This window comes from Schistocerca serialis, chromosome 4 (genome assembly GCF_023864345.2).
Source record: "Schistocerca serialis cubense isolate TAMUIC-IGC-003099 chromosome 4, iqSchSeri2.2, whole genome shotgun sequence".
Classification (NCBI taxonomy): Eukaryota; Metazoa; Arthropoda; class Insecta; order Orthoptera; family Acrididae; genus Schistocerca; species Schistocerca serialis.
The window spans coordinates 12,417,299-12,441,412 of record NC_064641.1 but is presented as its reverse complement, the minus strand read 5'-3'; the positions used below and the strand labels follow the sequence as shown (position 1 = coordinate 12,441,412).

Below are 24,114 nucleotides of genomic sequence, written 5' to 3'. Positions count from 1 at the left end.
CCGTGGTGATGTGTGGCTGGAAATGTTCAGTGTAGAGGTGTCACCTCAGAGGACACTGGCGCACGAACAAAGTCTGGTTAAACACGAATAAAGGACACGAAACACATTGTTGGCAAAAATGCGCTGTTCATAATGCACTGAGTTCTTGGAATACCGAATGCAGAAACATGGCACGGCAGTCAATGCAACCTCAGCATGTACAACAACAGGCCCACGGAGACTATGGAGAGCCTATGCTCACGCATAGGAGCTTGAATGCTGGACTGGGTACTGTAATGGACAAGATGGACAAGCCCAATAGGAATGCAATGCAGAGACCGGCACAAAAGTCGAAACAGCATGAACGCCCAACATGGCGGAGGCACAGAGACGTGACAGTGGGTCCAGGAGCTACAATGGACAAACAGCGAGTGAGACAGGAGGCGATGTCCAGAGCACATCTGGAGATAGAGACCGCAGCTGGTGAGGCGGCCCACCGTAGACAGTGACTCAACAGCAGGCAGCAGGACAGGTGCATGATTATATATGACAGTAGTATCTGTTCCCGAAAGAACAGTTACCATGGATGACCATGCAGCTTTGCTAGAAATGAAATGATAATTAAATGGACACCCTAGCTGCAAACAGGCGTTGATGTACTTCATTGGGGACATGTTTGCAGTTAGGGTGTCCATTTAATTATCATTTCATTTCTAGCAAAGCTGCATGGTCATCCACAGTAACTGTTCTTTTGGGAACAGATACTACCGTCATATATAGTTAAAATATGGCTTCCCGGCCATTGACCTTCTTGTGCGAACGCACACGCTGTGCCCGAACTCGTACGGGACTTGGTAGATTAATCTGCCACGAGTAATGAGTATGATGGGCAAACATCTATTAGGCGCACTACGAATGTAGTGGTGTGGACATGTTGGGAATGTGGATCTCACGGGGAACGTGCAAGGGATAAGTCCCTGCAGACACACTATCCTCTGTGCCCGCGGTGGCCCAGATGGATAGAGCGTCTGCCATGTAAGCAGGAGATCCCGGGTTCGAGTCCCGGTCGGGGCACACATTTTCAACATGTCCCCAATGAAGTACATCAACGCCTGTTTGCAGCTAGGGTGTCCATTTAATTATCATTTCAGGTGCATGATTGTTGCATCATGCGACATGACATCTTGAGGGTGCATGTGTGAGGCATGGTCTGGGCAGCTTCCTATGTGGTGTGGGGGTAGGCTGAGGGGCATGTGGCTGCACAGTGACAGCTGGCAGCGTCCGTGCTTCAATGGAGGCTGTCTGACAGTTGCGAGGGGGGGCATCGACCATTGACGGGTCCTCCGTGGGATCAAAGAAGTGAATGGCAGCTGGAGCACTATAGACGTAAGCCAGCTTGACTCAGTCGATTGAGAGTAGTCAGCTTGCCGTTACATTCAATCTGCAGAGTCTTCTAGTCTTCTCACTGTGATGTAGCTGCACACCACACAGCGGGTGACACTTGTAAACAGCATGCCATCAAACTGGTGACCACAATCTGTTGTTGCATGACTGGGACAGCTGCAGGTGCCACTTAGGTGTCGTCAAAGGCGGTAGCATCAGTCTCAGTGGTGATGTCCACTGTTGGCGTTGCCTCTGCCCAGCACATCAAACGGTCCACCATTGTGAGCAGATACCGCTTGCATTGGGACAGAGGAAGAGGCTCCACAGTGCCCATACGGACATGTGCGATATGGTGTGCCACGTCGGGGAAGGTGTCGATGGATGCGTGGGTATGTCTCCTGACTTTGGCACACCGGAGTGCAGCACAGGTATGTGTCCATTGCCAACAGTCTTTCTGGAGTCCTGGCCAGACGAAAAATGCAGTCACAAGTGTGACAGTAGTGTTTACACTGGGGTGTGATAGCCCATAGATGCATTCTAATGCACTGTGCTGGAATTTTTGTGGGAGAAATGGGCGATGTGCACCTATCGAGAAATCACACTAAATCTTGCAGGAGGAACCGGGAATGGGCACTAATTCAGTCGTAGGCTGCTGGAGGTGTCCTGGCAGAAGCTGTCCAATTGTTCATTACTCTCCTGTTCTTGGTGACATCCTCGAAGTTTGTGAGGGTGGGGATAGCAGCACGATGGTGAGACGAGCAGTAGGTGATGATGTTGTCCGTCCTGAAAATACGGTGAATGTCAGTAGTGAACTGTGAAACATACTCCAACTGTTGTAGTTGGTATAGTGAACAGTTGATGCTGTTGCTCCAAAACACATTAGTTATTGGCTTGTGGTCAGTGAAAATAATGAAAGGATAGGCTTCTACTGATGAACGAAAGTATTTCACCACTTGGTACACTGCAAGCAACTTGCAGTCACACACACTCCGTGAGCATTGTGACGTTGATAACTACTGTGAAAAGAAACCGTTTGGTTGCCAGCTGCTGCCAACATTCTTTTGGAGTGCTGCACCGTTAGCAGTCGGCATTCGCAGCTCTGGCTAACTCTGCGTTGCGTATCAGATCGGTGAGCAGCATCACTTCAGTGTGGCCCCATCTGAACTCGGCAAAGCTTTGTTCCATTGCATCTGTCTGTGTAATGAGGGTCCTTCCTTAGGCAGTGGGGCCGCATAGTGCTGTGGACAGGGGTAGCAGCATCACGGCAGCTTTTTTCAGATGGTGCCAGCAGAAGTTGATCGTACCGAGGTGTTGGCAGAGGCCCGTACGGATCTGTGAGCATGACATGTTTGAGATCACATGCACTTTGTTGCGTAGAGGCATGGATCTGGTAGAGGTCATTAGATGCCCTAGAAATTCAATCTCTGTTACCCTGATGACAGCCTGGCTGAGGTGCTGAAAGACGGTCGTTTGGTGGCTGCACGAGGATGTTGTTGTGGTATGCGACACACCCTGGAAAGCCTTCTGAAATGCTGTCCACGAAACCCTGCCAAGTCTGGGCAGCATTCGGAAGGCCAAACGTTGATATATATGCTCTCAAAGAGCCTAAAGAGGGTGTCAATTGCTGTTTCTTGTATGTCTTCCAGCACCACAGGGGTCTGCATGAACACTATCATGCATCTGACCTTGCTAAATATAGTTGAGCCCGCCAAGGGATTGCTAAAATCCAGTAGATGCGGCACCAGGTATCTGTCCGGCACCGTCCTTGAATTCAGCGCACAGTAGTCCCCATATGGGTGCCACAGATTGTCCTTTTTTGGTGCTGAATGTGAGGCAAAAGACCACAAATTGCTTGATGGTCACACGATGCCTTGTTGCAGCATGGCCTTAAACTCAACCTTTGCTACTACGGGCCTCAAACTCAGCCGTTGCTATGATGAGTCTATCGAGTGCAAGACAAGGTGGAAGGGCCCAGCATGGTAATAATGTGATGGAGAGGTATATGTTTGACTTACCATGGTGCCCCAGTTTGGTGAATAAGCTCTGCCAATTTCTCCAGGATATCTGCAGCTGGTGCAGGAACTAAGAAGGCATCCAGCCGATGCATTCATCTCGGTGCACCCATTGTTCTTCAGCTGATGAAATCTGTTGGATCATTTCCTTCTTCATCCATTTATATGAGTACTGCATCATCAGGGCTGTGATTATGTCCTGCATTTCGACCACATAGTTTTGATCAAGCTGGCTCACTACTTTTGGCCCAGCTTACTGCACACAGAAACTTCTGAAAACACTACCAGAATGCTGCAGAAAAAACTGGGGCACCTGTGTGATTGACGTGTTGTTCTGCAGTGGATTCTGAGTTGCCTGATCCCTGAATTGGTGGACTGAAGGCGACAAGAGCTCTGATGAGTGAGAATACTAGAACCTGAATGCACACAGAAACACAAGAAATACATACACTGAAAACAGCATGTTGAGAGAATGCACATGAGAATACTAGAACCTGAATGCACACAGGAACACAAGAAATACACACGTTGACAACAACATGTTAAGAGAATGTACATGAACAGACCGTCTGTACAATGCAGGGGAGAGAATATTGGCAAGAAGCTGAATTTGCTGAGGAATGTGAACAAGAATTTCAAGGAATGCCTACTAATATCGGGAGAACCAAATAATTGAACTCAGTTACAGAAAGAAAGAACTGAACGTTCCATGTCTGGTACACAAGAGACACATTCACACTGTAGGAAGGCACAAACAGACTTGGTCTTATAAACAGTTGAACAGACCTTGTCTGGTACACAGTTGGACACACTCCCATTGTAATAGTATATGGACTGGCACAACGCAAGAATTATGGGTGTGCTGCCCATCGAGACTACTAGTACACAAGCAAAATTGATCTGGTTGTAAAACAAATGAACAACCGAGAACGTGAAACGCTGCTCTAGCAAAACGAATGAAGACACCTCAAGAAACATGGAAATACACATGAAGATATAGCCTCAACATCCTTATCCTGTCGAAGCGTGGTCATTCACAGGAAGAGGACCGGCCTTGGTTGCATCATCTGGCCAAATGAGACACGGCTTGTCAGCATTGACCTCTACATGGTGGTGAGGATGGCCCTAGTGACAGATGAGGCTAGGAGCTGCTACTGCAGCCAACTAATTGCAAACAGATGTTGGAGCATGCGACAAATCCACATGTGACTACAGTTGAAATATCCTTCTGTAATGATATGTAGTAGAGGCCACTGTGACAAAGCCCACAAAAATTCGTCAGTATTGCTGATGAGCGGAGGAAGTGATGCCTTCCAGAGCAGCTGACATATGGCCAGTAGCTGTGATCCTGACAAAGGTGCAAGATACCACATCTGATGGGTAGGGGCAGTGGCAAGCACTGTGGTCCAAAGTGCAGGCTTGAGGGCAGTTTTTGTTTGGTCTGGAGCTCAGAGCTGAACTGGCCACTGAGGGGCTGAATAGTGACCAAAGTACCCACTAGCAGAGGAATATGGGTGCAATGTCACATGAACATGTATCCGTGCAGACAGAAATAGGTGTCTACCGTTGCAGCACTTTTACCACGACCTGCAATTCAGGTGTAGATGTGGCTCAAGCCGCAAAATGACGTGGATTGCACCCCTGGATGGTGTGGTGACTGCAAGAAGCTTGGCAGTAAACTGCTCAGTACGTCTTCTGTTGACAAATAACTTTTAGTGGCCATGCCTGGCTCGCAAAGTGTACACACGAGTGTGGTGGCCAAAAATGCATTGGTCCAACTCTGCATATACTACGTTTTTCATCTCCCTGCCAAACAAATACTGGTGATGAACTTTCTGCCATCACTGTGCTTTGAGCTGGTTACCTCTACAACACATGCAACTGCAGTAGCAAGTATGAGCAACAGTGGCTTTGGAGACTTGTTCCTTCATTACCAGATACATCAAAATTACAAAAGGGTGAAATCCTTTGATCGTCCTCCACTCATAAAATGATAGCCTTTGGAATGTTAAGTCTCCGCCATGTTAGTTTTCCATTCTGGTGTGACTTACAGGTAAACTTTCTTGGGCTGTTATTGGCAGATAAGAGCATTTGATGACCTATCTGATTATATACTGATCATTATCTGAAGTAAAACGTTCTGTGTCATAATATTCTTCATCATAGTAGCAGCTTTTTATTAATGTGTACATAATTTACTAGATATTAACACTTTTATAGTTGAAAACAATAATTTTTCATGACCGAGGATGATATTTGGCTCATAGCACACTTATGGGCAATATACCTAATAGTAGTATTTCCTTCATATGTATATTAACGCTTAATTTAAAAAATAACAAACTGAGTTTCAGAAATTGTAATGTGTGAATTGTATATGTAAAATTTGTATTATATGCTGTAATGAAATTGTTTTGTTTCAATTTATAGGTACATACACAACCGAGACTGGGATAGTGCTCAACGAGTGGCAGAAAATCATGACCCTGAATCAGTAGCTGAAGTCCTCCAAGAACAGGCAAAAGATGCTTTCAACAACAAAAGCTTTCAACTGTTTGAATCCTTGCTCTTACGTGCTCAGTTACCAGAACTTATAATCAAATATTATCAGGTATGGCACCTATTGGATTTTATGTATTACTCTGAGGCATTTTCACACTTAATGATTTGTAGCCAAATATTGTTAGGTAGGACATACTTCAGCATTAAATTTGCATTACTTAATATGTTTTTGTGTTGACATCTTGGTTGTCGGGTGTTCTGCCGGATATCAGCGTCGTACTTGCACGATATTTCGGTCACGTAGCTCGAGACTGAAATATCGTGCAAGTACGACGCTGATATCCGGCAGAACACCCGACAACCAAGATGTCATTAGATTGCCGGGAAAGCCTGAAGTGTTTTTGTGTTGTTTCATAATTATCTGTGTGTGATCAAGAAAGAGATGGTAAATATGTTGCAAGAAACAAAATAGGAGGTTTTTTGTTACTTGTTATCTTTCCTATCTCTGTTATGAAGCACTATGGTGTAGGCTCACTGGGGAAAGATCTGGTGAAGATCATATAATGCATATTGTAAGTGCAAAGAACAGTAACCTCAGCTATGCAACTGAGGATGACATCAGACATATCATTGGGAAACCTCGTCACACAGATGTGAAGATTGAACAATATGAAAAATTAAGGAAAGACAACTATTCACTCAGATGTGTGCCACATAGAAACATGCAGCATAAAACAATATTTTACTAGCTTTTGAGCTCATGTTCTTTCTCTAGTGGAAGAACACGTATCCTTACATCACACAGACATCCAAATGCTCATGCCCCTGGCCACAGCAGGATTGACTGTTGATTATCATTAGCAGTTTCCTTGGTAGATTAAGGTGGGGAGGGGGTAAGGAAGTATGGAAGGACGTACGAGGTGAAAAGGGAGTAGAGGGGCGGTGTGGGGCAGGTCTTACAAGAGACGATGGAGTGGCTGGCCTAGATGAAAGGGGTTCTGTGGGTAGAGAGAGAGAGAGAGAATGCTCGCAAGGGAGGGAGAGGGGGATAATAATGGGAGAAGGTAATGCATTATCTGGACTGGGGGGGGGGGGGGGGGACTGGTGTGGGCAGAAGAGAGAAGGGAAAGAGAAAATGAGGCATTGGAAGCAGGTTAGTGGAGATTTAGGCCAGGATGACTGTAAAAGTGAGGAATATGATGGAGGGATAATTCCCATGCGCGTAATTAAGAGAATCTAGTAGTGAAAGGAAGTATCCAAATGACTCGCATAGTGAGGCAGCTGCTTAAGTCCCATTACCATCAGATGCCATGTTAGTCACTTTGGATGTGACATCCATGTACATTAACATCTCCCATGCCCATGACCTTTCAGCCATGGAATACTGTGTTTCCCAGTGACCCTTTAACACCAAACACACAACATCTTCCCTAATCCTCCTTTCCAACTACATCCTGACCCACAAATATTTCACTTTCAAAAACCAAATATACAAACAAATCTGTGGTACTGCCATGAGCACTCGCATTGCACAGTCCTGTGCTATCTCAAGGAATCTTTTCTGTCCAGTCAACATGATAAACCTCGTGTCTAGCTCAGATTCATTGATAACATTTGCGTGATCAGGACTGTGGCAGGGACAATTTTTGTTCTTTACTCGATAACCTCAACATCTACTCCCAAATCCATTTCACCCAGTCATTTTCAACTCGACAAGCCATTTCCCTACATGACGACCTCCACCTCTCAGATGGCTCCATAAAATATGTCTGGTCATATCAAGTGCACCAATCACCAACATTACTTCCACTTTAACAGGTCACAACTGTTCCATGTCAAATAGCTTCTTCCTTACATCCTCACCATCCATGTATGCCACATCTGCAGTGGAAAGCAAAAGTTCTCAAAATATATGAATAACCTTTAACAGAGGCTATTGTTGGCAGACGGTACCCATAAACAGATCTCCTGTGCCATCTCTCCTCTCATGTCACTAACTGAGTAAGGTGGAGGAGCGGTTAATTCACATTCGGTAGGATGATGCCTCCAGTTTTAAGTTTTCTGTGATTTTGCTATAGTTTTCTGTATACATGTGCAGTCATCTGACTTGGGTCCCCCGTCGGGTAGACCATTCGCCACTTCGGCGACTTGTGCATTGATGGGGATGAAATGACGAGGATTAGGACAACACAACACCCAGTCCGTGAGCGGAGAAAATCTCCGACCCAGCCGAGAATCGAACCTGGGCCCTAAGGATTGACATTCTGTCGTGCTGACCACTCAGCTACCGGGGGCGGACAAGTTTTCTGTGATTTTGCTAAATTGCTCAAGGCAAATGCCAGGATGGTTCCTTCGAAAGGGCACGGCCGATTACCTTCCCCATCTTTGAAACTGTCCAAGATTGTGCTCCATCTGTATTGACCTCAATACCAATGGGACATTAAACCCTAATCTTCCTTCCTTGAGGCCTGTGACCATTAAACCTGTTAACCTGCCACTGACTTGCTCTCTGCTGATCAGGTAGTATAGTGGTATCGCACTCAAAATCCTACTCATATCGTCCTAAGTTGTGTTCTGCCATCCGTCCAACCTACAGAATACCCCTATCCATCCCTCTTCAAATCCTGCTCCCAATCCTGCTCGCCATGGGTCATTCCCTTGTGGTTGACCCAAGTGCAACACCTGTCCCATACACCTACCCAGCACCTTCTACTGTAGTCCAATCACTGGCATTTCTTGCTCTATAAAAGGCAGGGCAGCATATGAAAGCAGCCATGTTATATACGAACTATGGTGCAATTTCTGTACGGTGTTCTGTGTGGGCAAGACAAGTGCTACCTGTCTATGTGCAGGAATGGCCACCACCAAACTGTGGCAAACCACAAACGTGACCATCCAATTGCCAAAAATTTTGGACACCACAACACAAATGACTTGAACAGCTGCTTCACTATGCGAGCCATCTGTCCAAAGACCTGCCACACATTATCTCCCTCCTCACCTTGTGCATCCTCCGATACCCCTTCCCCACCTCCATCTGCCCATGCAACTGCTATCAATAATCAACAGGCAGTTTCTCCATGGCCAAGAGTGTGTGTGTGTGTTTGTGTGTGTGTGTGTGTGTGTGTGTGTGTGTGTCTGGGTGTCTGTGTGGTTGTGTGAGTGAATGTGTGTACTTTTCTAGAGAAAGAGCAAGAGCTAGAAAGTTAGTAAAATACTCTTTCTTGCATGTTTCTATGCACCACACATCAGTCAACTGCAGGTGATTGTTATACTTCCTTTTACTTTAAGTATTATCCATCCAGGAATTGTTTGAACAATATGACAGGCTCTGGATGAAGTATTCTGTCAAACATGTAAATGCAGAGCTTCAGAAGTTGCTTAACAGTTGGTACAAATACAAATAGTACAGCTGACGTGTCACTCCACACACTGCCTCACCAAACAGGGGATGGTTTAATCCTGAATGTTTCCATTAATAACCAAGACACACTAGCACAACCTATTGATAAAGTGGATATAGGCTATGTCATTTTGTTTCAGCTCCTCTCGTGGCGTAGTACGGTACTGTGGCGTACGTCAGGTGTATTAGGAGTACTGTATGTGTGCAACTGTAAACAAACAAAAAACTTACTATGTAACTTCACTTGTTCAAGGTGATAGTTAAAACTTTATGGCTTTTATCAACACGATACCACAGTTCATCAAGAGTAGTGACTGGCGTATTCTGACGAGCCAGTTGCTCAGCCACCATTGACCAGACGTTTGCAGTTGGTGAGAGATCTGGAGAATGTGCTCGTCGGGGCAGCAGTCGAACATTTTCTATATACAGAAAGGCCTGTACAGGACCTGCAACATGCAGTCATGCATTATCTTGCTGAAATGTAGGGTTACACAGGGATCGAATGAAGGGTGGAGCCACGGGTCGTAACACATCTGAAATGTAATGTCCACTGTTCAAAGTGCCGTCAATGTGAACAAGAGGTGACCGAGATGTGTAACCAGTGTTACCCCATACCATCACGCCAGGTGATACGCCAGTATGGCGATGACGAATACACAATTCCAATGTGCGTTCACCTCGATGTCGCCAAACACGGATGCGACCATCATGGTGCTGTAAACAGAACCTGGATTCATCCAAAAAAATGACGTTTTGCCATTCGTGCACCCAGGTTTGTCGTTGAGTACACCATCACAGGCGCTCCTGTCTGTGATGCAGCATCAAGGGTAACCGCAGCCATGGTCTCCAAGCTGATAGTGCATGCTGCTGCAAACGCCGTCAAACTGTTCGTGCAGATGGTTATTGTCTTGCAAACGTCCCCATATGTTGACTCAGGGATCGAGACGTGGCTGCATGATCCGTTACAGCCATGCGGATAAGATGCCTGTCATCTCGGAGGTCGTTGGGATCCAGCACAGTGTTCCGTATTACCCTCCTGAACCCACCGATTCCATATTCTGCTAACAGTCATTGGATCTCGACCAACGTGAGCAGCAATGTCGCAATACAATAAACCGCAATCGCGATAGGCTACAATCTGACCATTATCGAAGTCGGAAATGTGATGGTATGTATTTCTCCTCCTTACACGAGGCATCACAACAACGTTTCACCAGGCAACGCCGGTCAACTGATGTTTGTGTATGAGAAATCAGTTGAAAGCGTTCCTCATATCAGCACGTTGTAATTGTCGCCACCGGCTCCAACCTTGTGTGAATGCTCTGAAAAGCTAATCATTTGGATATCACAGCATCTTCTTCCTGTCGCTTAAATTTCGCGTCTGTAGCATGTCATCTTCATGGTGTAGCAATTTTAGTGGCCAGTAGTGTATTTCCTGATTGTGCAGCTGGTGATGGAATTTTATTCTGAAATTCATATCAGTTTGTTTGAACAAACAGTATTTTCCCCAAAAATGGTCATTTGTATAGTTTAATGAAAACACAGTTCTTGAAAGAGCTGCTCCTTAGAAATACCCAGTTTCAGTTACGCAAATAATTTGTTAATGCTGTTTTCTCCCACTAAGCCAGTTTGTACATTATAGCCGTTTTCACTCCTAGTTTCAGTGTAGCCCATGTTAGCAATATTAATACAATTTCCCTTGTTAAAGAGTCATACATAATTTTCAGCTGCTTAATTACTGTACCCTCAGGGGCTCAGCATTCATTTTCTGGGTACAGGCTTGGTGACCCCATGGTTTCTGAGTTGGGGACTGGTAAGTGCCACCAGTCCTCTGTCAGCTTAAGCTCTGGGCATGCTTCAGCGACCACCATTCAGCATGATGGTGCAACATTGTGTGTTTCAAGCAATGGGGATCTTTGCTTCACTGCCCAGATTGCAAGGATGTAATAAACCTCAATTAAAAAAAAAAATAATAATAATAATTTCAAGGTGTGGTAATAAACCTCTATTAAAAAACCCTCAGTCTCAAGCTGTGCTGCACATTGATTGGATGCATGGCCGTTGAGGTGGAACAGTCGTTCCCCTCTGGGGAATCTGCTGCACTCAGTTGTGGAAGGCTTACTCAGGCACATGAGGCTCTGTCTCAGTGAACCCTTATTTCCCTAGCTGCTCGTGGGACCGAAATGGATCCTCCAAAATTTTCTTTACCCCCTCCCAGCGGAAAGAGTGGGCCACTGGAAGGTACCAATACCCAATCTAACAAGAGGGCTTGTGTAGCCAGTCCTTCTGATTCAGTCGGTAGTAACAGAATGCATGCTGTTTCACAGAATGTGTTTCTTATAGTTAAAAGAAGAGAGGGTAGTTTTGAAAAAGTTTCCCCATTTTACTTACAGAAAGGCTTAGAAGGCATTGATGGCACCTTAAAATCTGTTACGCACTTGTGCAATGGGACCCTGCTGGTTGAAACATCTAGCTCCCCACAAGTCAAGAACCTGCCGAAAGCTCAACGCCTCAGGTAGTATGCGATAGACACTGAATTGCACAACACCTTGAACTACAGCAAAGGTGTTGTGACTTGCAGGGATTTAGTTGACATTCCCCAAGAAGAACTGGAAGCCGAATGGTCCCAGAAAGGCATTGTCAACATACAACACGTTATGAAATGGGTGTATGGCGATCTTGTAAAATCAGACTCTTTTTATCCTTACTTTTAACAGCACAAAACTACCAGAGCATGTGAAGGCAGGTTTCTTACACCTAAGTGTATGACGTTATTACCCAAACCCAATGTAGTGTTTTGAATGCCAGCACTTTGGACACACTACTCTTAGCTGTAAAGGAGAAGCCACTTGCGGGAAGTCTGGTAAAGCCGCCCATGATGGCGTTGGTTGCTCCTTTCCTCAAAAGTATGTTAACTGCTCTGGGGATCACCCTGTGTGGAGCAGGAACTGCAGAGATTTCTTTGAGGAACGGAAGATCCAGGAGATCAAAACAATAAAGTGCATCCCATATGGTGAAGCCAAGAAGTTATACAAGTTCATGCAGCTGCCCTCATTTGCTGCCTCCTTTTCTTCTGTTTTGAAACAGCCTGTCATGAAAACTGATGCTGCTACACAAACGGAGGTTGCTACTGTCAGCACTAGTACCTGTGTTTGTCAATGCACTTGTGCTGGTGCAGTTCCTTTGAAGCCTGCCCCTCCTCCCATAACTCCAGAAAAGGCCGTGGTTGCTGACATTGTGGACCTTCCTGCTACTCCACATGTCAAGTCTTGTGCACCGCCCAGCGCTGTTACAGCCACTACCACTTCTGAGGTTGTTGCTCCAAAGCTGCCTCAGACCAAAAAATCGAAGTTGAAGGCAGAGAATTGTCCACTGAAGGAAGCAGGAGATACACAGTCTGATAACGTCGATGGCATCCTATCTGAGGTCTCTTCCGAATCTTCTTCAGAGGTGATGGAGGTTGATGTTGGGCTGTGGCAATCATCTTGCCCAAAAACTGAACCTCCACCTATGTGCCCCTCCCCCCCATCCCCCCTCCGGCCCCTGCAGGAAGTCAATAATGGGCGCCACTCCTGTGCTCTCCCCCTGGATACTGGCCTGCAACTTGCTAGCAGTTGCAGCTGAAATTCATGCACGTTGGAAGATTCCAGTTTGCTCTCTTTATTTACCTCCGCTGATGCTCTCACAGATGTTAAGGAGCAACTCCCCTGATCATTTCTCCTCCTGGAAGACTTCAATGCCCATCATGTTCTGTGGGGCTTGACCTTTACTTGCTCTTGGGGTTGAGTTTTGGAGAGCCTCTGATATCTCAAGAGCTGTGCATCTTAAACACTGGTACTCCAACTCATTTCTGTGCTACTACTGTGTCATTCTTGGCCATCAACCTATCTCTTTATCCTCCAGCCGTTGCTTACTCTGTTCACTGGGAGGTCATTGACGGCCTTCATTCCAGTGACCACTGCCCAATCCATATTCATCTACTGGATGGTAGATTGCTGGAACAGAAGCCCCAAACATGGATGATTGGCAGGGCTAACTGGATGCTGTTCAGCTGTTCAGCTGTGTTTGAACACCATGAGAGTGTCCAGGAATGGGTGGACCACATCATGCGTGTCATCTGTCTTGCTTCTGACCTATCCATACCAAAGTCTTTTGGTCCTCTTAGGAGGCAACCTGTACCTCGGTGGACAGAAGAGTGCCATTCAGCCATCTGGGACAGGCATGCAGCTCTTCAACGGTTTAAATGCCACCCAACAGCAGACAACCTCACAGCCTTTTGAATCACAAGAGCCAAGGCTCACAGCGTCATTAAGAAAAGCAAAAGTATGGGAAGTCATCCAGACGATATCTGGTAAACAGTCGTTTACCAATAGCAGCAGTGTTGAAACAGATGTGTCTCCGAATGACACCCAGAGACATCGCTCAGAAGCTGGCCGATCATTTTGCAAATACACTCCTGGAAATGGAAAAAAGAACACATTGACACCGGTGTGTCAGACCCACCATACTTGCTCCGGACACTGCGAGAGGGCTGTACAAGCAATGATCACACGAACGGCACAGCGGACACACCAGGAACCGCGGTGTTGGCCGTCGAATGGCGCTAGCTGCGCAGCATTTGTGCACCGCCGCCGTCAGTGTCAGCCAGTTTGCCATGGCATACGGAGCTCAATCGCAGTCTTTAACACTGGTAGCATGCCACGACAGTGTGGACGTGAACCGTATGTGCAGTTGACGGACTTTGAGCGAGGGCGTATAGTGGGCATGCGGGAGGCCGGGTGGACGTACCGCCGAATTGCTCAACACGTGGGGCGTGAGGTCTCCACAGTACATCGATGTTGTCGCCAGTGGTCGGCGGAAGGTGCACGTGCCCGTCGACCTGGGACCGAACCGCAGCGACGCACGGATGCACGCCAAGACCGTAGGATCCTACGCAGTGCCGTAGGGGACCGCACCGCCACTTCCCAGCAAATTAGGGACACTGTTGCTCCTGGGGTATCGGCGAGGACCATTCGCAACTGTCTCCATGAAGCTGGGCTACGGTCCCGCACACCGTTAGGCCGTCTTCCGCTCATGCCCCAACATCGTGCAGCCCGCCTCCAGTGGTGTCGCGACAGGTGTGAATGGAGGGACGAATGGAGACATGTCGTCTTCAGCGATGAGAGTCGCTTCTGCCTTGGTGCCAATGATGGTCGTATGCGTGTTTGGCGCCGTGCAGGTGAGCGCCACAATCAGGACTGCATACGACCGAGGCACACAGGGCCAACACCCGGCATCATGGTGTGGGGAGCGATCTCCTACACTGGCCGTACACCACTGGTGATCGTCGAGGGGACACTGAATAGTGCACGGTACATCCAAACCGTCATCGAACCCATCGTTCTACCATTCCTAGACCGGCAAGGGAACTTGCTGTTCCAACAGGACAATGCACGTCCGCATGTATCCCGTGCCACCCAACGTGTTCTAGAAGGTGTAAGTCAACTACTCTGGCCAGCAAGATCTCCGGATCTGTCCCCCATTGAGCATGTTTGGGACTGGATGAAGCGTCGTCTCACGCGGTCTGCACGTCCAGCACGAACGCTGGTCCAACTGAGGCACCAGGTGGAAATGGCATGGCAAGCCGTTCCACAGGACTACATCCAGCATCTCTACGATCGTCTCCATGGGAAAATAGCAGCCTGCATTGCTGCGAAAGGTGGATATACACTGTACTAGTGCCGACATTGTGCATGCTCTGTTGCCTGTGTCTATGTGCCTGTGGTTCTGTCAGTGTGATCATGTGATGTATCTGACCCCAGGAATGTGTCAGTAAAGTTTCTCCTTCCTGGGACAATGAATTCACGGTGTTCTTATTTCAATTTCCAGGAGTGTAATATAGCCAATGCAAGCCAGGATCCGACATTTAGTAGCTACCATGCAACTGTCTAGAGGGGCAACCTGGACTTCAGATCCAACTGTTCTGAGGCCTACAACTCTCCTTTCTCCTTGTGGGAGCTCGAATCAGCACTGTCTGAGACTAGTGATACTGCACCCATTCACTACCAAATCCAATGCTGCATGCTTCGTCATTTGCCAGTGGCGTCAAAGGAAGTTCCCCTAAAATATTTTAATCTTATGTGGTAGACAGGCAACTTCCTGAACTCATGGAGGGAGGCAGTTCTGATACCTCTCGTGAAACCAATAATGGACTGTACATTTCCCAGTAGTTACAAGAGTATCGCCTTAACAAGCTGCGTAGGAAAGACACTGGAGTGAATGGTTGACCGCCGTCTGGTCTGGTTGTTAGAGACCAATCAACTCCTTAGCCACTCTCAGTGTGGTTTCTGGAGATTTTGGTCCACTGTTGACAACCTGACTGCTAGAGGCGGCTATTCAGCAGTCTTTTCTATGTAACCATCACTGTACTGATATACCAGTAAGGCATATGATACTACTTGGAGACACTGCATTCTCGCACAGCTGCATCAGTGATGCTTTCGTGGCCACCTCTACATCTTCACATGGTCTTTCATGTCTCACTGGTTTTTTAGGACCCGAGTTGGTGTCTCAGTGTCAGATCGATTTGAACAGGAGAATGGTGTCCCTCAGGGCAGTGTTTTAAGTGTTGCCCTCTTTGCCATAGCCATCAACAGTATTGGATCTATGGTAAGCAGTCCTGTACAGTGCTCTTTATTTGTGGACAATGTTGCTATTTTCTATTCCTCCTCCATAATTGCAACAGTGGCTCACCAGTTGCAACTTACAGTGTAGCGGTTAGAGGAGCAGGCTGCAAAGATAGATTTTCAATTTTCTGCAGATAAGTATATGTGTGTGTGTGTGTGTGTGTGTTCATTTTAATCATTTTCATCGTACTTTTAATTTACCTGCTTGTCAAATGGAGGACAGCATCCTACATTTTAGAGACTCAGTGAGGTTTCTGAGCCTCATTTTTTTCTCCAGATTGTTATGGTTGCCACATCTTAAAGTGCTGTAGCCACAGGTCTTGGGGAGCACACATGGCGCGTCTGCTCCAGTTTTATAGGGCTTTCACGTGTTCACGGCTGGACTATGGGTGCACGGTGTATGCGTCAGCGGGGCCTTCTTATTTGTCGATCATTGGCACTGTCCACCATTAGGGGTTCGTCTGGCCACGGATGCTTATCCGGCCAGTCCTGTACCCAGCCTCTGTGTTGAGGCAGGGAACCGCCACTTACCATCCGGCACCGGCTCCTCATGGTGCATCAGGTATGTAAGTTCCTCGCAGCTCTGACTTTACCCACACACCAGACTGTTGCTTGTCTGCCTCTGGAGCACTTTTTTCCAATGGTCCACAAGCCACAATGCTGTTTGGGATCCACGTGCAGCATGTGCTGATGTCACTTGGTGTGGAACCAGTACGACCCCTAAATTGCTTGTTTGTTCCAATTCGCTGAGTGCCCTTCACTCTCTGAAACGTTTGTACTGAGCAGATAAAGTTGTCCAGACTACCCAGAATGGCTACCTCCACCTGCAACGGCTGTGAAAGGAGTTGTCTTTCAGCTGGGTACCAGGGCACCAGGCAATTGTGGGAATTGAAAGGATGGATCTCGCAGCCATGGAGGCGTGCCTTGATTCTCAGGTCTTTCAGTGTGCCACTCCTTGCGTACTATGACATCACTGTTGAGCTCTAGAGTCTTGCATCGGTGGGAGGATAAATGGCTCGAAGTAACTACAATAAGCTCCATGTCATAAAGCCCAGAACTGTGCTGTGGCGTACCTCCTTCCAGCCAGGTCGACAGGATGAGGTCCTCCTGACTCGCCTTCCCATAGGCTGTAGCCCTATGACACGTGGGTGTTTGCTCCAGCAAGAGGACCCTCCAGCGTGTGGTGCTTGTGGCATACAGATCACTGTGCACCACGTTTTATTAGACTGCATTTTATTTTCCGGCCAGTGGGCTTTGGCTGATTTGCCGAAGGATCTGCAGTCTATTTTAAGTAATAATCAAATGAATTTGATTCACGTTTTAAAGTTTTGAGCGTTGTCCAACGTGTTTACCAAGATTTTAGGTAGATGGTTTTAATATGTTCATGGGGTGACTGGCTCGCCCATATTTTACATAAGTGGTCAGCCAGTGACATTTTCTTGTGCCTTCCTTTTAGCTCCATTTTTGCTTTACTTGTGTTTTAGTCTCATGTGTAGCATCTTTTCTTCTTTCCTGTTGTCTTAACGTGTATGGTCATATATTACTACTTCTCTACACATTCATTACTTTTAATATGAGTAAAGATACTGATAACCTCGCTATTGAGTGCCCATAGGCACTAAACTCACCCACCCACCCACCCACCCACACACACACACACACACACACACACACACACACACACACACAATTACTGTGTTTTTCAGAAATGATTCATACAGTTATATTAAGTGTTTTGAAGCTAATTTAATTAAGAATGTGTATTGACAAACAAAACTTTCTCTCATTAGAATTTTAAGTATTGCATGTAAATTGCAATTAGTCTTTTTGATAAGGTAACATAACGTAATATATTTGATTATCTTTATTTAAGTTATGAATCAATTAGAACAAATACATCACAGCTGGAAATTATTTGTGTACTGTGCCTCTTGTCTTTTGTGAAGTGTTTTGTCACCAATATTGGATTGTGATCTGTTGGAGAATCTTTGAGTCAATTTTTCTGAGTTTCCATTCTTGATTGCAGATGCTTTTTTTGTTGTTGATTTATTAAGTGCATAATGTTTTATTTTAATAGTATAAAATGGATCTGAGTACAGCAAATTTGTGTGTATTTGTATGGTTATATGAAGTGTGTGGTTTCTCCCTGCTGGTGACATACGGAATAGCACCTTGATACTGCTGGACCAGCACGTTTAGTTGGTCTAACATTGGTCCATGTTGGCAAGTTAGGAATACAATCATCTGGGTTAGATATCTTATACATGTTCATCCAGATTTAGTTAGGTGGAGTGATCTGGGAACTCTAGGTGCTATATGTCCTCATCTTGCAGTTACCCTGGCCTTCCCTGTGTGGTCAAGAACTGTCATCATTTATACTGATCCCAGATTCATATGTACAGTGAAAAAGGCACACATGCCACTGTAGAATGTCATTTCCTCACACCAGTCATCAGACCACTGCAAGGAAAAATTTTCTCTGCTCTATCCATGGTTGTAAAGCACCTCAGAGACATGTCAGTTGAACAGACAGTAATAATCAATTTCCAGGCTTATTTTGAACAAGACATGATCCCACTGTTCTTTTGTTCACGTGATGTGCGCAAGACACCACATTCACTGAGATTGGCTGTGCCTTCATACCAGGTGAATGTATTTGGTGGGTCACTGAGCACACAGAACAATCTCTCACAGCTCATGATACAATTCTGGCGGGAAAAGTATGACTCAAAGGCTGCTACAATGTCGTGGACAGCTGTTGTGCTAGTTGGACTTCTTTTGAGACTTGGGAAAAGGATATGGTATTGGATCTGGGCTGTAGTGTGCAATTGATTTTGCCTGTTCTCCTGTTGAATGTTGCCTCCCTCCTCTATGAAATGATGGTATCGATGATGTTTTACTCCCACCCTGTATTGTGATGTCTGGCTCTGATCTCAAAGTTGCCAATGATCTGGCCATATATGGTTTTATTTGGATACTTTGTTACAACTTGAATATTGCTGCTGACATGCTCCATACCTCATGTGCATCTGTGTTGTCCCACCACGTTTAATTTAGACAATGTCACAATGGTGAAATGTATTTAAGGATCTCCTTTTTTTTTAAATATATGGACATAAGTATATTTTTATGATTCTAAGAGATGCAGACTCAGTTGGCATATGCTTTCAGCAATCCGGAATGTGGGCAGATGCACTTCGAATATGCAAAGAATATCTTCCAACATATTTGGCTGCTCTGAAAGAGCAATATGACAGAGAAGTTGGAGTTAAGGGTTCTAAAGATGCTAACAGTCTGGTAAGCCAGGCACATGAATGGGAACAGAACAGGGAGTACAAGGCTGCAGTTGACTGCCTTCTAAAGGTATTCACTCTCATGCATATATTGTTCCATTGCTATTTGGTATATATTGTTTAACCTGCTCTTAAACTAGATGAGTGTGGTTTTACAGGTAAACTCTTCAAATACTAAAGATCATAACCTTATTTTAAAAGCGTGGAGTAAAGCAGCTGATCTGACAAACAGGTTTTTAGAGGAAAAGCAAGCAGTTGAGGTTGCCAAAATTTTAGGTAGGTGAAAATTTTAGTTTATTCTACAATTCAATGATATATTGGCCCAGAGTGAATCAGATGGCATACTGAATTGTTTGATGTGCTTGACTTTAAAAATTTAGAGTAAGCTGAATTTGAACTGTTGTAAGGTTGAATCTAAACAGATGTAATATACTGTTTGTTACAGTTGTTATGTATATTCCTTAGTGTGCATCAGTTTTTTACTGTGGTATTGTTTAAAGATATGTCATGTATTTTCTCGCTTTTGTATGTTGATAATTTTCACAAAAGTCACATGTAACCATATATGTTAATTGTTATTTCTAAAACTATTTATTACTTCATAAGACATTGGTCAGGGTCAGTATTTTATTGTCTCATAATATACAATTTAAATCATTGATTTCATGTGCAGGAGAGTCATCAGCTTGTAGCTGTAATAGATTGTACACAGAACACGATATTTAATTTAATTGGGCAGATAAAAAATCTACTCACCAAGTGGTGGTGGAACACACTCGTAAAAGGTTGTTAACTGGGCAAGCTTTTGGAGCCAGTGGCTCCTTCTTCAATCTGCTCAAATGATCAGATAGTCATTAAAAGATTTCTCAGCAGATTAATAGCATTTCTGTACCACCTTTTTTTAGCCCTTCAAATATTTGTGTCTTATGTATTTTCATCCCCATATATTGTGGGGTCTATGCAAAGAGATGAAGTCTGTTTGTATGAAGCATGAAGCTTTTGTTGTCTCTGGTTTCACACATGTGCCAGAAGTTATTTATTTGTAAAAAACAGTTCAGAGTTAGTATTTGTGAAGAGAGTTATTTCATGTAAGTGCGACAAGGGAATATTTAATATATGTAGATCTCTTTATAGTGGCATGCAAGATTTTCTTGGCCTTGTATTGTACATGTCCCTGATAATTTTTTTCTGCAAGGTTACATTACATTAATACTTGTTCCATAGAGCATGAATTCAACATATTGTTACGACGTGGAATGTGTCAGTTTAACATAAGTGTTCCTACATGACCTTTTACAGTTACTACTTCATATCTGAAAATTCATCTGTTGAGTAGAAGGAGTTGTCATTCAAAAGCTTTTTAACTTGTTTTTAAATGCTGATTGGGTATCTGTCAGACATTTAATGCTATTTGGCAAATGACCAAAGATTTTTGTGGCAGCCCAGTCCACCCCTTTCTGTGCCAAAGTCAGATTTAATTCAGAGTAGTGAAGATCATCCTTTCTTCTAGTGTTGTGCCTATGCACTTTGTTATTGTTTTTGAATTGGGATGGGATATTAATAACAATTTTCATAAGTGAATATATGAGTTGTGAAAGTACTGTTAATATCCTGAGTTCCTTAAATAAATGTCTGCAAGGTGATATTGGCTGGGCTCCAGCTATTATTCCGATTACACACTTTTGTGCAATGGGTACTTTTACTAATATGTTTATCACCAAAATTTGCAGTAACCCTACCAGCATAAGTAGCTGAACCTACCCATTTCAGCAGCTCATCAATTATTTCTTCCAGTACAATTTCTCATCAATGCTCGTATCCAGAAGTTTGGAATATTCTGCCTTAGCAACAGAGTTCTGTTCATATTTATCAATGGTATTATGCCATTTACTGTCCAGAATTGTATATACTGTGTTTTCTCAAAATTTAGTGAGAGACCATTAGCAGAGAACCACTTAATAATTTTCTGCAAGTCATTATTTACAATTACCTGAGCTAATTCTTTGGGTGTAACACACGTGGAAATGAAAAGGAAGTTGGACAGATGAGATTAATGGTGCTCTGCTGCAAACCAACCTCAGGATTGAACACTAAAAGAAGGAGAAGAATTTTTGTTTGTTGGGTGTGCTTAGAATACTTGTGTCATCAGCAAAAATAACTAGCTTTGCATCTTTATGAATATAAAGTAGCAAGTCATTAATATACATTAAGAACAACAAGGGAACCAATACCAAACATTCGTGATACCTCCCCAGTTAGAGGACTGTGCTGATTTTTGCATACTATCTGTTCTGCTAATTTCAACCTTCTGCATTCTTCCAGTTAAATATGAACTAGACATTTGTGCACTGTCTCCCTCATACCATAGTACTTAAGCTTATCTGCAAGAATTTAATGATTCACACAGTCAAAAGCCTTTGAGACATCATAAAATATCCCAACGGTGATGTTCGGTTATTCAGAGCATTTAATATTTGATCAGTGAAATCATATACAGTATATAGAATTTTCTGTTGAAAATCATTTCTGAAAACCAAATTGACATTTTGTTAGTACTTCATTATTACAAATATGCGAATCTACCCTTGAATACATTACTGTTTCCAGAATTTTGGATAAATCTGTCAGAAGTGAGACTAGGCAGTAGTTGTTAGCATCAGACCTATTGTCTTTTTTATGTGATGGTTTAACAATAGCATATTTCAGCCTATCCGAAAAAATGCCGTTTCAGGGAGCTACGACATATGTGGCTGCAAATCATACTTATCTGTGGGTAACCAGCTTTTAGTACTCTCTTGGGAATGCCATCAAATCCGTGCAAGATTTTACGTTTGAGTGAATTTATTATTTTCCTAATTTCAGTAGAAGAGGTGGATTGAATTTCATCTAATGAGTAGCTGGATCCTATGATCTCTACAACCCTTAAAGAATGATTATTAAAAATATTTTGTACTTCTGACTTTTTGTTATCAAACATTTCATTGACTGTGGTTGAAATACAGTCTTCTTATGCTCTCAGTTGTCCTGTTTACCTTTCAACAATATTCCAAACTGTTTTAATTTTATTATCAGAGGTGCTAATTTCTGGCATAATGCACATCCTTCTGGACTTTTTAAAAACTTTTCTTAACCAGGGTGTATACGACCGGGGACAACCGGGAGATCCGGGAAAAACCCGGGAATTTTTCCATCTGGGAGAAAACCGGGAAAAACCCGGGAATTGTTTGGAATTCTGGGAATTTTTCATTGTTTTCGTTTTCAGTTAAATTTTTGTGATTTTGACTGGTAAGAACCAATACTCTAACAAAGGATATTACTGCATCCCGCTACTGCAGAATAATACTGCAACAACAAAATGTGAACGAGAGGGGGGGGGGGGGGGGGGGGGGGACTTAAGTTGCAAGGAAATGCACCATATACAACAACAAAACACAGTGCTCATACAAGTGTCTGCTATCAGCACAGTGTGTTGAAGGCTTAGGAAGACTGTGCAATGCTTCATAACAACAAATTGCCTCCGCTGATCGTGACGTGACAACTGTTTAAATTAGAGTCGTTTGAGCAGTTGCGGGTGGGCTCTTGCGCATACACAGTTTAGTCACAATGAGTAGTACCTTCCCCGCTTCTGGTTACAGAAGTGTGGCTGTGCGCCACTACCTAATATTGCCCCGGTTCGGAAATATAGTAAATCTGGGGCTGATGCACAGAGCAGTCCGAGTTGAGGTGGGTTGTCTCTACCTGACCCGTGTTTACGTTCAGTGATTTTGTTGTTTCGTCTCCTTTTATTGCTTTCACGTTAAATGATGATGAAATGGATTTTTGTCTCCAGGAGCTATCAAATGAATTAAAATACCTTCGCTTAGTAATGGAAGGCTAAAATATGTTTTTGGTTTCAGATTTTATTTCCACTTTTCTGGCGGTCAAGCATTAATCACCTTGCAGAACAATGAAGTTATTTTTGTCGGTTTGCTAAAGAGATTTGGCTTTTATTAATCTTTTCTGCTGAGGCAGTCAATTTATTTGAAACGAAGTGTTTAATTTCACACTCTTGGCTGGTTTCAACTGTTCGCTGCATTTCAAGTGCATGTATGGCATTATACCATAATAAAGATCCAAACATGAGATAATCTAGCACTGGTACTCCAAGAAAATTTACATCTGAATATGGACATACGAATGTGCACTTTAAGCCGAATTATGCATTTTAGTATGATTCACGAAATTCCGATGCTCTTGAAGTATCCTCTGATGTCTTGTTTCTTTTATGACATAATGTAAGATCTTTAATGTTTTACATATAGAACATAAGGGCTTCTTGTGTCATCGTAGCTGTGCAATCGTGGTGACGCCTGTTATCTGGCGTTCTCTTGCAACTGCTGAAACGAACCTATTTCTAACAGGTCGTGGGAAAATATTGCGAATGGTGGTTTGAAAAGTGTTACATTCAAAGCAAATTTCCTTTTGCGCAAGATGAACAATGTGCGAGAATGTATGATGAATTTCTTAAATCACAAAACGTTTGATTCCATTTAAAAATCAACTCTTTGAGGATGACCATTTAGAAGAATTTTGAGCCCAGATCAGACATTTACGTCATTATTAAAAATTTTACTGGCACATTTGTGTGATGTATCTTAATGCAACACCATGAAATTCCCTTATTTGTGTGTTCGCGTTACTTAAGAGTGCTCTTGCTATTGGCTGACTACATCACGTGTCCTATTGCTGTCATCAGCGTGCGAGATCAAGTGACATGAGCTATGACTGCCTTACAAAAGCACATCGCAATCTCGATCTCAATGATTCGGAAAGTGACCTGCGGTGTTTGGTGGGATTCAAATTTATACCTTCGTAATACGAAAATATCAGCGTACATG

The 24,114-nt window shown here is 44.1% G+C and overlaps 1 protein-coding gene and 1 non-coding gene across 2 annotated transcripts in view; both read left to right on the top strand.

The window, feature by feature from the left end:
• Positions 1-24,114, top strand: part of LOC126473704 (intraflagellar transport protein 172 homolog) — a 358,573-nt gene that overhangs the window by 264,601 nt on the left and 69,858 nt on the right. Inside the window, exons 24-26 of the mRNA XM_050100944.1 lie at positions 5,805-5,985; positions 19,116-19,307; positions 19,396-19,513. Coding sequence (XP_049956901.1) covers positions 5,805-5,985; positions 19,116-19,307; positions 19,396-19,513 — 491 coding nt within the window. The remainder of the gene's footprint in view (positions 1-5,804; positions 5,986-19,115; positions 19,308-19,395; positions 19,514-24,114) is intronic.
• On the top strand, positions 979-1,053 carry Trnat-ugu (transfer RNA threonine (anticodon UGU)). Its single transcript has one exon. It is a non-coding gene; the product is annotated as a tRNA-Thr (tRNA).